This window comes from Phoenix dactylifera, chromosome 6 (genome assembly GCF_051530095.1).
Source record: "Phoenix dactylifera cultivar Ajwa chromosome 6, Ajwa_hap1_PhDact_Kaust_v1.1, whole genome shotgun sequence".
In the NCBI taxonomy this organism is placed as follows: Eukaryota; Viridiplantae; Streptophyta; class Magnoliopsida; order Arecales; family Arecaceae; genus Phoenix; species Phoenix dactylifera.
This window is the reverse complement of record NC_143195.1, coordinates 29,832,604-29,846,456: the sequence shown is the minus strand read 5'-3', so window position 1 is coordinate 29,846,456 and position 13,853 is coordinate 29,832,604. Positions and strand designations below refer to the sequence as shown.

Here is a 13,853-nt window from a genome sequence, read left to right as displayed (position 1 = left end):
TTTATACAGTGGCTTTACTGACATAGGGTTTGTTTACTATCCTAAACTGAGTATGTGTCTTAATGTTCTTGGAATTTATTTTTTTCATAGTTGTATTCAATTTAAAGATGATAATAGCACGGGGATGAAAACGATGGATATGTATTAAGTTTTTTGTATTAGGAGCTTCTGCGACCAACCATATGCCTTGTTAGCGACACCAAGTATAGGTTTCCCTTTTTTCTTTTTTAAATCCATGGCATATCATCAAATCTTTGTTTATATGGATTGTAAGTATGGGGAATGATTAGGTATTGAGTTTTCTTACAATCCTTAGACTACACAAACTGAACTTTATTTACATGCAAGGAGGCTCAAAAGCAGATTTACACGTAGTATAAGTCACTTGAAACTTACTTGAAGGTAAGTAGCCTTGCTAATTTCTTCAATTCTCCCCACCTGTTTAGTCAAAGTCGTCATGCTTGTTTGATATTGCTAGGGTGATATGGGTTCTTGCTGCCATAGGCTTCAAGAGCTTGAGACCATGACAGGTGGATCTTTTCATGCTTAGATTGAGCAAACAGACCTGGACAAGGGGAAAAAAACGAAATGAAGGATCCTCAAAATAATAAACAATTGCTGTACCAAGTGGAGTGATATGAGTCTACTTCTAGTCTTCCATGACCACCACCATTTCAAACTTGACCCAGAATCTTCTGTGGTGCATAGTTTCCGCACTCGATGGCTGTCATAAAATAATGGACAGCTATCAACAACGATGCTATAGCTACAGGCCCACGAATATATAAGCACCATTAGAACCTTTAAACTATCTACCATGAGATTATTTTTCAACATCCTCTTTTATTAATAGAGAGGGAATCCTGGATGGATGAAATTCGAAGTAAAAGGCAATATATGAATTAGTAAGTAGGAGCTTAGAGATATTAGTAGGCAAGAAGGATCCTAGGCTCTCATATCATGTTAAGATCCAACCCAAAAAGCTTAAGCTGGTATGTGATTGAGCTCATGAGTATATAAGCATCACTAGAATTCTTAACCTATCTAATATGGGACTATTCCTCAACAATGCTTGCATGGGAGATGCATTTGCCAATGCAGCATCAGAATAGCATAGCAGATGGAATGCTCATAAGAAATTTAAATAACCAAAGCATGAAACCAAGTCCTGCCTTTGAAAGACAACTCTCTGCATGCTTGATGGTCCCACTCAGAGAAGCATGTGATGTTTCTTAGATTTAGCCGTCGGTTTACGCAAGAGGACACCTGATCGTGCATTGGACCAGGATAGTGTTCCAAAGCGGTTCCAACTCCTAATCATAATCATACCACCAATTCCACTGGGACGCCCCCACTTTATTAGAGTAGGTCTGGAGTTCGAATTCCGCGCTCCCGTGGACAGCACTTCAAATGGTCACTCCTTGTGGGCTCTCCTTCGCCCTCGGATGCTTCTTGTCAAGTCCTGGTCCATCTAAGATGGCGAATTAGGCCTAAGTAACGCCATTATTGTTGTAGGTCCTGTATGTTATGAGGTCAGAATAATGGTGAAAGGCAGAGACAGAGATAGAAATAGTGATGTGGGGTCATATTACCAAAAGATTGGACAGTGAATTGGCAAGCTGTGTGGTTTCCTATGTCGACTGGTCCTATCAAAGATGAGGTGCAAATGTTTTCGAACTCACTCTACAACGACGAATGAGGTGCAGGTCATTTGACCCTCAATGAGAGGAGGGAACCATTTGATATGCTTGTCTCCTCCGGGGACCATGATGTCCCTGCCGCCCACCTCCACTCCTCCCTCCTCTCTCGGGTCAAATGATCTCCTACAGATCACTCCGAAACCCGCCCCTCGCCGGTCGGGGCTTCATCACCGGGGCCAAGGCCGAGGCCCGCAACATTAATGATGAGGGTTTTTGCAATGCTTGGTACGAGACTGTCATCTTCGACGACGATTCCTCCACAAGATCGCCCGTCATTCCCAAAAGGCCAAATCGGACTAGACCAGCTGGTTTGACCGGTTCATCCAGTCTTTCGAGTTTGACTGATCTTTGATCAATTTTAAATGAGTTTTTTTTTTTTTTGGGCATGAATAGCCGTCTCAAAATTCAAATTTATGTAAATATCCTCTTAAAATTTATATTTATTTCTATATCCTCATAAAACACTATTTTTTTTTTGCACAAATGCTCCTAATGTAACAGTTTTTCTAACACTGTTAATAAAAACCATATTTATTTTAATTTAAAAATAAAAAAAAATTGAAATTACTTTTTTTTTGTTCTCCATCGCAATTGCTTTATAAATATTTCTTTTTACACATCTACCTATTAAGAATATTTTAGTCATTTTAATTTGAAACCATTAATTTATTAACCGCATTAGATGACGTGGGTATATATGCAAAAATAAGGATAAAAAAAAGGATAGAATGACAAAACAAGAATTTTAAGAGGGTAAACATATAAATATCAATTTTGAAAAGGTATTCATATAAAATTCGATATTTAGAAGGATATTCCTACAATTTTTTTTAAAAAAAAATTCTTTAAATCGTAGTGGACGGCACCACCCGGATCTCAGTTCAACCGGTCTGATCCGGTCCAATTTTATAAATATTTCTGCATAGAATAGCACAGTCCGAATAAAACCGTGGGAATCTCCTTGCCGTGCCCATACTGGAGCTGGTCGGTGCGGGTGCAAGCGGTCCCCCTTGGTTTTTATTCGTATTCGTCCACTTGTCCCCCGTGGCCGCTGTTGTATACGTCTTCGACTGCATACCTACGCCATTGATGTAGTAGAAGTCATGAAAGCTGCAATTTATGCGCGAGAAACAGTCTCATAATGAACAGTGCAGGTTTTGTTTGGGACGCTTTGCTGGAAGAGAGTCATGGTTTAATGGCACCTGTCTTGTTGTAATGCTGTAGCAGGCGTATGGGAACAATGGTCATCATCTAGTTGTTCATGGTTTTCTCACAAGGAAGGTAGAAAGATTAATATTTGATATTGTTATAAGTTCGGATCAATGGATTTATACTTTCAGATTCAAATCTCAAATTCACATCGAAAATAGTTTCCTATGGAATGAATTGAGATAAGCTGAATAATAACGTTGTTGTTTTACTTATTTAGTCTTGTTATAACAGTCAACTATGTCATTTTAAAAAAAATAGTCTAACATCCAAAAGTTTCGCATTTTTGAAAAAAAATATTGCGAGAGACACCAACAAGTGCAAGCTTCTCCTAGCTGAAAAAAAATAAAATAGATAAAGAAGAGGTGTATAGATTTAGCCATTTATAAAAACCCCTTAAATATCTAAGGATAAAGTCATTCATTTGCTGGTTGGGGAAATAAAAAGATGGTAGATGAGAACAAAATGACAAATAGGGGTTGAGGGACAAGCGGCATGGTTTTCTTAGGTCCACTCTTTGATCACTATGTTGTTGGTGTTTGGCTGGTTAAACTGATAACTTTCTTTTATTTATTATTTAACCAGCAACCAAACACAGCTGACACCAGTTTATATATAGAATTGGAGCTTTTCATCATAACTCTGCAGTGTATCACAGTGATTCCATGATCTACACAAGCTAAATTCGCTCATGCTACATGACATATATAGGACTGATTTTGGTACATTATTGATTGGTCCTAACATTGTTACTTGCATTAAAATTGTTCTCTAAAATGGACCAAATCATGCTACGTTAGCACAGAAATTCCACACGAGAAGGCTAATAATTGTTACGTAACATATATATCAGCTGTGTAACTATTGTGTTACATGATTGTATCATCCCACCAAGCCTATTTCTCAGAAACGACCGCAAACCCATGCTCGTTTCAAGTCTCCTATGCGTCACAAGATCCCGTAGGAGAATAGAAGAGCAAAAGCTGAGCAGACCAAAGCTCACATAGTGCATGAAATCAAACTGGAGACCAAACAAACTCTTCATGGAAAAAGGATAAAAGAAGCATGCGGCCGGCAGCCGGCGAGGCTTCTGGGTCTTCATCACAGCCTTTTTGAGCGGAAAGAGATGAGCTGAGCGAGTTGGAAGCGGGGCCCTCTCTCCTTATCACCTGTCCTCCTCATCACGTGAAGACAGGAAGACCCTCTCGTCCCCTTGCCATCTTCCAAGCCCCTCTATTCACGGTTGGCATTATGGGCCAATTCCCAAACCCCTACAGACGCTCCTCTCTCCCTCTCTCCGCGGTGAAAAACTTACATCTTCAGACAAAATATTATCCATACGTCTCAGAGCAAATCAAAAGCACTGCCAGATCTGAGTTCATATGAATTCTACAACCAGTGGCCTGATATGAACTCGAGTGGAAGCCTTTGCTCTCTCATGTAAGCCCAACATTTCTCTCCTCTCTCTCTCTCTCTCTCTCGTCGTCACCCTGGGGCCGGTGTCAGGCTAACTAACTGTCCAAATTCCTGCCACCGTCCAACATGTCACGAGCGTTACGGTGACATGGGCAACCGTACAAATCTCATTAACTTTTCGAGTGAAAGGAAGTGCCTTGTGTGTGTTTGTGTCTGTGTGTTTGAGAGAGAGAGAGAGAGAGAGAGCCATATCTTTGAAATTTAAAACAGTATTAGACTTGAGAGTAGACCCACCCCTGCTCTCCCGTGCCTACCCCAGGCGCATGACCCCTTGTGCGTCGCACGTTTTGTCTGAGACGGAGATAATAAACAAGCCAGCCAACGACAACATAAATTAATGTTAAAATTTATTATGGTACAAGTGCAGCCACAAGGAATCCTCCTGCAAAAAATTACCCACCTGGCAGCATTTTAAATTACGACCACCGTTGGATCAATGATCTCCGCTACGGCACCAATGGAGCTCGACACGTCGACGCCTTGTAACCTTCAAAAGCCACACGATGGATAAGCTAGTTTAAATGGTTTTAGAGGGGAATGGAGAAGAATAGGAGAAAAGAAGAGGGAGAGAGAGAGAGAGCGCATGGGGAGAGGAGCACGGGGACTCGTGGTCATATCGTCACCTTCTGCCCCTGGGCTCATTTCTCCAGGCGGAACCTCTGGGTAGGGGGCGTAAAAAGATGAGGGATGATAACAACTTTCTGCCGTCCTGAAAAAATTCCTTTTCAAATGACAATAAAATATTTGTTTCAAACAAATCCGTTCCCAAACGGCTTTCGCCATCCGATCCGTTTTTCTCGCTCAGCTCTTAATTAGCCTGCAGCCGGTCCACCTTCTCCTCCTCCTCCTGTTATTTTAGAACGCAGGCAAGTGGCTGGAGTGTGGAGAGGAGTGTCCCAACGCGTTCTTTTTCTTTTGGTTTGGTTTTTTTTTAAGGTTTGCCGCACGTTTTGAGGGGTGGGTTGGGAGAGGAGGCAGAAGAAGAGAGATGGGACGGGAATGGCATTGGAGCCGGTCTTTGGCAAGAGAGGAGAAGGTGAGCCCCGGATGCATGAGTGGCATGTTCCACTACTTCGATTTCCACCACCTTCTCTTCACTGCAAGCAGCCCAACCGTGCCACCGGAGTTGTCATCTAAAGTTCACCACCCCACTTCTCAGCTCAAAGGTAAATAGAGAAATAAAAGAAACCACATCCTCTCTCTCTCTCTCTCTCTCTCTCTCTATCTATCTATCTATCTCTGTCTCTAACTCAGGTATTATGTTTTCTGATCATGTAATTTAGGAATCGAGGCGCCGAGGAATAGCCTGGAGCTGGACGAGGGGAAAGCGTCATCAACTTTGGCCATTCCTGAGGAGTATTATGATGTCCCTGTAAGTAATTCAAGGATATCTTTTCGCAAGTTTTGTTTTTTTTTTTTTTTTTTTGATGAATTCACAAGTTTGCTTTTTATTCATGCTTTGTTAAACTTGTCCTTTTTATTGTTTACAACTTATTCAGGTTGGAAGACAAGTAGTTCCAAAACCAGCTGCATTGCCCAGGAGGAGCAAGATGGTAACGTTACTGGAGGAGGAGAGGAGAAGCTCGCTAGCCGAGACGCCGAGGACTCCCGGCGTCGTGGCCCGTCTTATGGGCTTGGATGTGCTGCCCGAAGAGGCCTCTTCTCCAACTACCCCGCGCCAAAAATCTCCTCCACCGGTGGAATCTCAGGAGCAAACTCAAAAGAAGAAGAAGAAGAAACAAGGGGAATGTAAAAGAAAATCGGTATCCCCTCGACAACCCCTTCAAAGTATAGACTGCAACGTTGCGGGCAGATATGAAGTGGGGTCCCGTTCGTTGCCAGGCTCCCCGAGAGTGTCATCAGCCAGGTTATGGGATTCAGATCCAAGGCTATCTTTGCAGCTTAACAAGGAGAACACGAATAGGGCCATGCAGGAGTTCAGCCACTTGTACGAGGTGTCTGGCGACTGCTTGCTCCCACCTTCGCCATTACCGTCTGTGACAAAGTCTAGGAAGAAAGATCTTGGAAGGCACCAGAATGAGAGCAAGAGCCCGAGAAGTAACTGTTACGCTCGCGAGATTGTGAAGCAAGTAAAGGAAAGCGTCAGCAACAGGAGAGGAGGCAGCAGTAATGCAATTGCAGCCAGATCAGAGCAGAAAGCATCATGCAATGCTGATACATGGAGCCAGAGCAAGCCGCCAACGACGGATCCACCACCATCATGTTCACCTCCTCGGATGAGGTTCTTAGAGCCCCCCGCAAAGAACAAACCAGTGAAGAATCTCATTCCAAGATCCCAGCTGCAACCGCAGAGATTTACTCGCCCGCGATCACCACCACCTCCTTTGCCATCATCTAATTCCTTCATAGGTCAAGGTAATGCAGAAGCAAAGCCAGTTAGGATAGGTCCAAGCAAGTGTAAGAAAGCCAGCTACGAGCGCTTCACTGGGAGGATCAAGAAGCAGCATCCAGGTTCTGAAACAGCAGCACGACCGGATGCCTTATCATCTCCTTCTCAGCCCGCTTCCGTGCCACAAAAGCACCTCTCAGAAAAGAAGTGCATCTCTATCCCTTCTTTTGCTACAGTCAAAAGGAGGGAAGCATCTCCTCCACCGTCAAGACCAGTACCAGAACCAAACCATCAATGTCCCTTCAGTTCGGTCCAAGAACAAAAAGTGGTATCTCCTTCCTGGCACTAATAGTTAGAAGGACTTGCATCTACTATTAACGTTGCATGTATAGTCAAATTTTCAGTCAGATGCCATTCTTCCTGGTCAATGCGAGCATATCGTTTGCATTAAATGCTGCTTTGTCTCTTGGCCACAGATGACCATTGGAGTTGGAGGTGCTTTAATGCCGTTGAAGACTCCCCGACGCCGTGTACCAAAGGAGAGGGATCCCGAGTACAGATACGTGTGGTCCATTCTAGACCTAGCAGGGATCATGGGAGTAGCCATCCCTTCCTTCAGATGGTACTCTTCTTCTCTCCCAATAGACCCCATAATCTTCCACCAGCTCGAGCTCGAGCTCCCCTCCTTCCCAACAGAAGAAGGTCAGCCGCAGAGCAAAAGCGCGGAGGAAGGGGCCCTCCTCGGCTCTCTGCGGCACAGATGGAACAGGAAGCTCCTGTTCCATCTGGTGGAGGAGATCTTGGGAGATCTCCTCGGGCGGTCATGCCTCATGACCAACCCCACCACCCATCATCAGAGTCATCTAACCAAGCAACGAGACATGGACCGCCGCGACAAAGCCGACGGCGAATTGCTGCTGCGGGAGCTCTGGAGTCAGATCCGGAGCTTCCCGGCGGCCGACTGCCAGGTTGTCGGCGACATCGACGCACTCGTGGCGGGGGACATGCCGGAGGCCAAGATACGGCGGCTGCTGCTGCACCCCTCGGTGGTGGAGGAGGCGGAGGACATCGCGTTGGAGGTCGCGCAGGAGATCTTTGACGGCCTCCTCGGGGAGGCCGCGGCATCTCTCTCCCTCGCCTCCCGAGGGAGGGACCTGACGTCACCTCATTCCTAACGGAAACGGCGGGCGCTCAAATCATTGAGTTCAAGGATGAGTCCGGTCACCGTCATCAACCTTAACTCCTCTCTCTCTCTCTCTCTCTCCCCTTCCCGTCATCGCGATGCATGAAAAAGGAGTACTTGCCACGTGTTGCTTGAATGGCTATTCAAATGGGCATGATGACTTGCCTTGTATGCATATATTTGCTCGTTATCCTTCCACTTATTCCTGCCGTATAAAAAGTATACATGACGCTTTATTCTCTCCCCCTTTGGGTTTTAGGAGTTTTATCCTTCCAGCCATGTATGCTGCTTTTGCTGGGGAACTGGGCATTGTGACTTGTGAGCATGTTACCTTTTTGTCGGGAAGTTTCCTGTTCTCAGGGAATGGGGTAGGTAGTGTACATTGCTTACTGTTCTCTGTACCATCTGCAACATTTTAATTGAAAATTTGATGGTTTTCCTTTTGAAATGCTCTTTTTGAAATTTTAAAGAGTTTCAGGTAATGGCCGGCAAGTTGGATGATTCACTGAAAAATAGGACACCTGGAAAGAAATCTTGGTGCATGTGGCATCATCATTTATTTTATTTTTTTTGATTGTTTTGGTAATTCTAAATTAAATACATTGATCTTCTATATAGATTTTTTTTTCCCATGGCGGATGGTCCATACATCTCTAATATGAATTATTTAAAAAAAATTAAAAAACAACACATCACAGAATGCGCTAGGCAATTCTCTTTTTCCAACCTACAGAGCATCCTAGAGTGATCAATCATATACAAGAGTACTCACGGCCCCATTAGCCTCTTTGTAAACATATCTAGTTTGGAACTCGACATCACTTCTCACCATAACTCGAATGTCCTGGAGTAGGAGTAGGGAATGACACCCATCTGCACCACCAGATTCCCCCAGATTTAAAGAGCCAGGCCCCTCCTACCTACCAAAAAGAGGCAGCTAAGCCCGGGGTCTATAAAAGGAATTGTGGGGACATAAGCCAAATACGATTTTGTGAGCTAGAGGCTGTCATGACTCAGCCGTGCTGATGAGCCAATCCTTATAAGATTATTTCAGCTCACTCTTTTATAGTGGAACCCACCGGTCAGCTCTTTACCAAGCAAAGGCTTCAAAGTTAAACTATTCGACCACATCTTGGCTCATCTGCGGCTCTACTTTTACGGGCTGCTAAAAAGGTACTATATGATGCCCGTAAAATAATTTAAAATGAGAAAAATTAGAAGGGAATTCATAAACAAGCTAGTAAAATTAATGTTTTCTAGCACGATTTTCGATGCGATTTATGCAAGCGTTGCCGCCCCTCCCTGCCCCCAATAATAAGCATTATTCAATATATCAATATAGTCCGAAATATTGGAATATTTTCTACCACATGAGGTAGTGTTATTTTTAGGTGGCATGCTATGTTATATATGGCACAACCACTAAAAATTTAGATTAATTTCCTTTGTCACATTAACTGCCCCCCAAAAAAACTTCAAGGGAAGAACAAAAAAACACCTAAAACAAATTTCAGTTGTTATATGCTCTTCTACTCTTCTTTGTATGATTTTATTAAATTATATATAATATATAGTAAAGCCCAAATCCCGAGTGACATCTGAGAGATGAAACTCTAAAACTTGTGTCCATCTCCACTATGCTCATGGCAGCACAACTGGTTGGCTATTTCAGATGTTGTTCCTCTTTGAAGTAGAGATACTCTGTCGTTTTTGTACTTGCTGAGTTCCTTGTAGTTCATCCTAATTGATTGATAAATTAGGAACAAGTTATATATCATATTAGCAACCAATTTTTTGAATTCTTGGTTGTATCAATTATTAGAAACAAGAGAACAATTATTTTACCAACAACTATTAGGCCATATATTTTTTATGTTATTACTCAAAAAAGAGAATAATCTTTTTAATTTAAATCATAATGATCCGAATTAAACCATTTTATATTTAGTGGTCAAATGCCTCTTTGCTAAGAGCTTCTGGTTTTCATTGAAACTTTTTCTTAACATTAGCGGTTGGCTGAAGGACATCAAAGATCCATGAATAACTTGGATATCAAAAAAAATTAAAAGGGAATTGAGAAAGGGATGGGGATCAATTTGTAATGGCGCTATGTCGGTATATTTGGTTGAAGCACAACTCTCTTATTTTTTTGCGAAAGAAAGCTTCCATCAACTCCATTTTGCACAAAGCCCTCAACTCATTTTACCAATGGGAGGTCATTTGTAGTGAGAAGACAAAACGGAGACACTAGAATGTCTCAAAGCACCTTCCCGCACTTATGCCTGAACAGTGAATCTAACTGCCCCTATTTTCTAGTTCTAGAGTTTTATATAATCTTTTTCAGACTATTATTTCTAAGTCTTTCCTAATGCTTGTAAATTGCTTCTCCACATCTGTGTAAATTTCAATTCCAAGCAATAAATCTAGGGGAAGCTTTTCACTTCCTCTCTATTTCCATATAATAAAAATCATAATGATACCATGTAACATGTTGATCATGCATTAATGAGTCATGCTTGGAAGACCATGTCAAGGATTAGTCTAGCAGGGATAGTTGATGTAGCATGTATTTTTTGCCAGCTCAAGGTATCAATCCAATTTGTGACAATAATTGGGGTTCTCTTCATGATAACAAAATATTGTCATAAAATGATAATTTTAAGTATCGACCAAAGGTTGTCATTATAGTTTTTGGCACTTAATAAATTTGTAAAGACAAGATAAAATTTAGTTATAGTGAAGAGAATTTAACCATTGTTACCAAAGTTTTTTATGATAAAAATTATTGTAATAAGATTCTACAATGTTTTTGTTATAATAATTTTATTGTCACATATCAGAAAATCTGGGTGCAAGCTTGAGCAATTCCATGCCGAATGGGGCTTCTTTAAATTATTTTCATGATAATTTATTTTAATGATATTTTTTTGTTATTATAAAAATATCTAGAAATTTCGTGATGATTTTACCTATAATAGTTCATCTATTGATTTTTACCTTCTTGTGATTTCTTGGACTTTTCATGATGTATTTAGTGTGGTGATAAAACTAATATGCTTTCTTCCTTTTTCTTTTTTGTTTGGAATGACAGATTATACAGCCCTTGAATACATACAAGCAGAAGCATGAGACCAAAATATTGCGAAAATGAGTAGGGAATAAGTCCCAATACTCCTAGATCACGAAGCCAGCATGACGAGCAATGAAAGTTGCCATCCAATCAGCTGCACTATTGGCTTCTTCAAATATCCATTAGGAACAGATGAGCTCCCTTTGATTCATACTGCTCAATCCAACTATTAACTGTTTTGGAGTCCCCTTATAGCAAGTATTGGAGAGTTTTTCATGAGTACCTTTTTTTATAAAGCATACTGGAATAAACTCTGAAGTTAAACTAATAAAAAAAGGTGCTTGGAAATGATGTGGTTGCCAGTGTCCTATTCAACAATGATCAGAAGGACAGGGAAAAGGAGGTGTAGATCTAAGAATATCTACATGGAAAAAATTTCAAAGTTGACTGCCTGTATGCAGATCGCAGTGATAACAAAGCTCGTTAATGGTGGAATGGGGAGAAATGAAGAGATTTGGTTTATGCTTGCTTTGTACATTGCTTTACTTAGTTAGATCTGTTTCACTTTTCTTATGATGGTCATTTCTTCACATGAACTCCCAGCGATCAGCGTAATCTCGAGTAACTGAATGCTCATGGTAACGAAATTGCAGTTGTTTGTTTATTAGAATTAAAACATTTTCCTTTATCACCTATAATTGAACTTCGATTTTATGCTTTAGAATGAAGATCAAGCACCTAGTCTTTACTTTTCTTAGTAATTCGGCATACTTTCATGAATAGTTGGAGTGAAACAGAGTTTTGGGCCTCTCTGTGGCTGCCTTTGTTTGCTCACTGCTGGTTTGCCCTCTCATCTGTGTATGATTTGGTGGCTGTGAGAATGTGCATTCAGGCATCTAATTTTCACTAGCGCATAGTACAACAACTTTGCGTAAGTGAGTTGTTCTCATTTCGCTTCTCATTATTCACTCTCACAGTCTAAAGAATCTTGCTGTCATCTGTCCGCATGCAAAATTTTCCTATTGACAAGCTATTTTCTGTATCACAATAATAGATTAAGATGAAACACCAAAATCCATCAGGTGCAGCAATTGGTAAATTTGTATGCAGCATGCTCTCAAACTGAAGGTTACCGAGCAGTACTTGGGTTTTATTTTGTTCTTCAGATTGAAGTTCACATGCTTGCTCTGCTTAAAGAATGATCAAGCTGTTGCTTGAATGCTTGAAGAAACTAGAGCCCTTACAATTTTTCAAATTTATTCTCTGCACAGTCCTATCTCAGCACTAGCAAAATGGAACAGTAAATGATTCCTCCAACATTTTTTTTTCGTCGTATCTCTCCTATGCGTTTATTATACTAATGAAGTTCCTTTCTTTCTTTATTATTTTTTAACTTACAGAATAAATTATCAGGCAACTAATTACTATTTTTTTTTTCCCCTTTTTGCAGACTTTTGGCATTTATTGATTACATATACTCCTTTTAATTTACATATGTGTTGTAATTTTAAGAATTCTGGGCTCTTTGTCATTTGCAGTCTACACAACATTCTGAGTATTGTGTTCATTTATTCACCCAAAAAGAGAATATTTTGTTCCTGCGCAAATTTTTGTTCTGCGGGTTGCCTTATATATCAGTAATAACTATTATTTATATGATCTTATAAAGATCACTCTTTGCCCATGGTGTTCTTTGTCAATAGCAGTTTAGATTTTTTATCATTTCTTAAATATATTATATGGAACAATTAACTCGAGAGTATTCCTGATGCTACTATATTCTTATCTTTCAATTTAAAATATAAATAAAAATTAAAACTCATTTAGAACTAGGGTTTCATCCATGGTGTTATTCTGTTATAACAAGCTTCTCTATAAAGTTTAGAGCTTGTGGCCATTTTAGATTCTGGTGCTTTTTTTAAAGTTTCATTTTGATGTGGAAAGGGGTACAACAACTTGGTTTTTTAAGATCAACAAATTAAGGCTCTTTATGTTCAAAAGAGGCTGGTATAGCAGAAAAGTGTTGGTCTAGAAATTTTTGTGAAATTGTTTGGAACTTTCGGGCAATGAATACTCCTGCTTGTTGGTCTAGATGAGGTTCTTGTTGTTCGAGCATTTTTTATTCTGATTATCAGACTTTGATTTGGAGTCATTTAGCTTTTTTTCTCACACATATTCCTCTCCTCTCTTGATAATGTAACTCATCTGTGCCTTCCATCTTTGTTGTAAATACGATTAATCTTTAATAAAGTTGGGTGGCTCTTTTGCCTCTCTTTACATTAAAAAAAAAAAAAAAACAAGCTTCCACTTACATTGTTATTGGCCATTATATCATTTTAATTTTTTATGCTAAAATAGTGATAGCTATATATTGGGCATCATAATACTATAATAGGAAATAGCAACCAATAATGAAAAAGATAAGGAATGCTATTTTCCAAACCACAGTTTATTTGATAAGATTATTATTTTTTTACACTCAACAATCTTTTTAGGAGAGAGAATCAATACAAAAATTTCAATTTAAAAATAAATTTTATTACAAAGTAGTAGAAATGAAAATATAAAGGCCATCATACTTCATGGCGGACAGTTATAATGGTAGAAAACCCATTTTAACAGTTACTTTTATGATGGCTTTTGTAATGCTATAAGGGCTATTAAACCTTGTTTAGAGCGTAAAGCTCCTGCAATCATGCAACTGGGCTTTTTTTTTTTTTTTTGTCGTGTGCTGCTGGCCAGGAAGCTGACGTCAAAAATAGCTGGTCCAAGAAATTTACTTGTTTATTTCTTACCCAAAATTTACTTCCAAACGAACTAGGTTTCTTCGTACATGAACCCCACGTGACGATCGATCACATCGGC

The 13,853-nt window shown here is 40.2% G+C and overlaps 1 protein-coding gene across 1 annotated transcript; it reads left to right on the top strand.

Moving 5' to 3' along the window:
* The first annotated feature begins 4,744 nt into the window (after positions 1–4,744).
* LOC103702903 (uncharacterized) lies at positions 4,745–8,424 on the top strand. The gene is made up of 4 exons (XM_008785542.6): positions 4,745–5,551; positions 5,669–5,757; positions 5,885–7,063; positions 7,212–8,424. Exons 1-4 carry the CDS (start codon positions 5,374–5,376, stop codon positions 7,908–7,910), a joined length of 2,145 nt encoding a protein of 714 aa, XP_008783764.4. The 5' UTR covers positions 4,745–5,373; the 3' UTR covers positions 7,911–8,424.
* The last annotated feature ends 5,429 nt before the right edge of the window (positions 8,425–13,853 follow it).

Coding starts and splice junctions, on each gene's coding strand:
- LOC103702903 (XM_008785542.6), top strand. CDS start 5,374: ATGGGACGGGAATGGCATTGGAGCCGGTCTTTGGCAAGAGAGGAGAAG. Junction 5,552..5,668: donor CCCCACTTCTCAGCTCAAAG/GTAAATAGAGAA, acceptor CATGTAATTTAG/GAATCGAGGCGCCGAGGAAT. Junction 5,758..5,884: donor AGGAGTATTATGATGTCCCT/GTAAGTAATTCA, acceptor CAACTTATTCAG/GTTGGAAGACAAGTAGTTCC.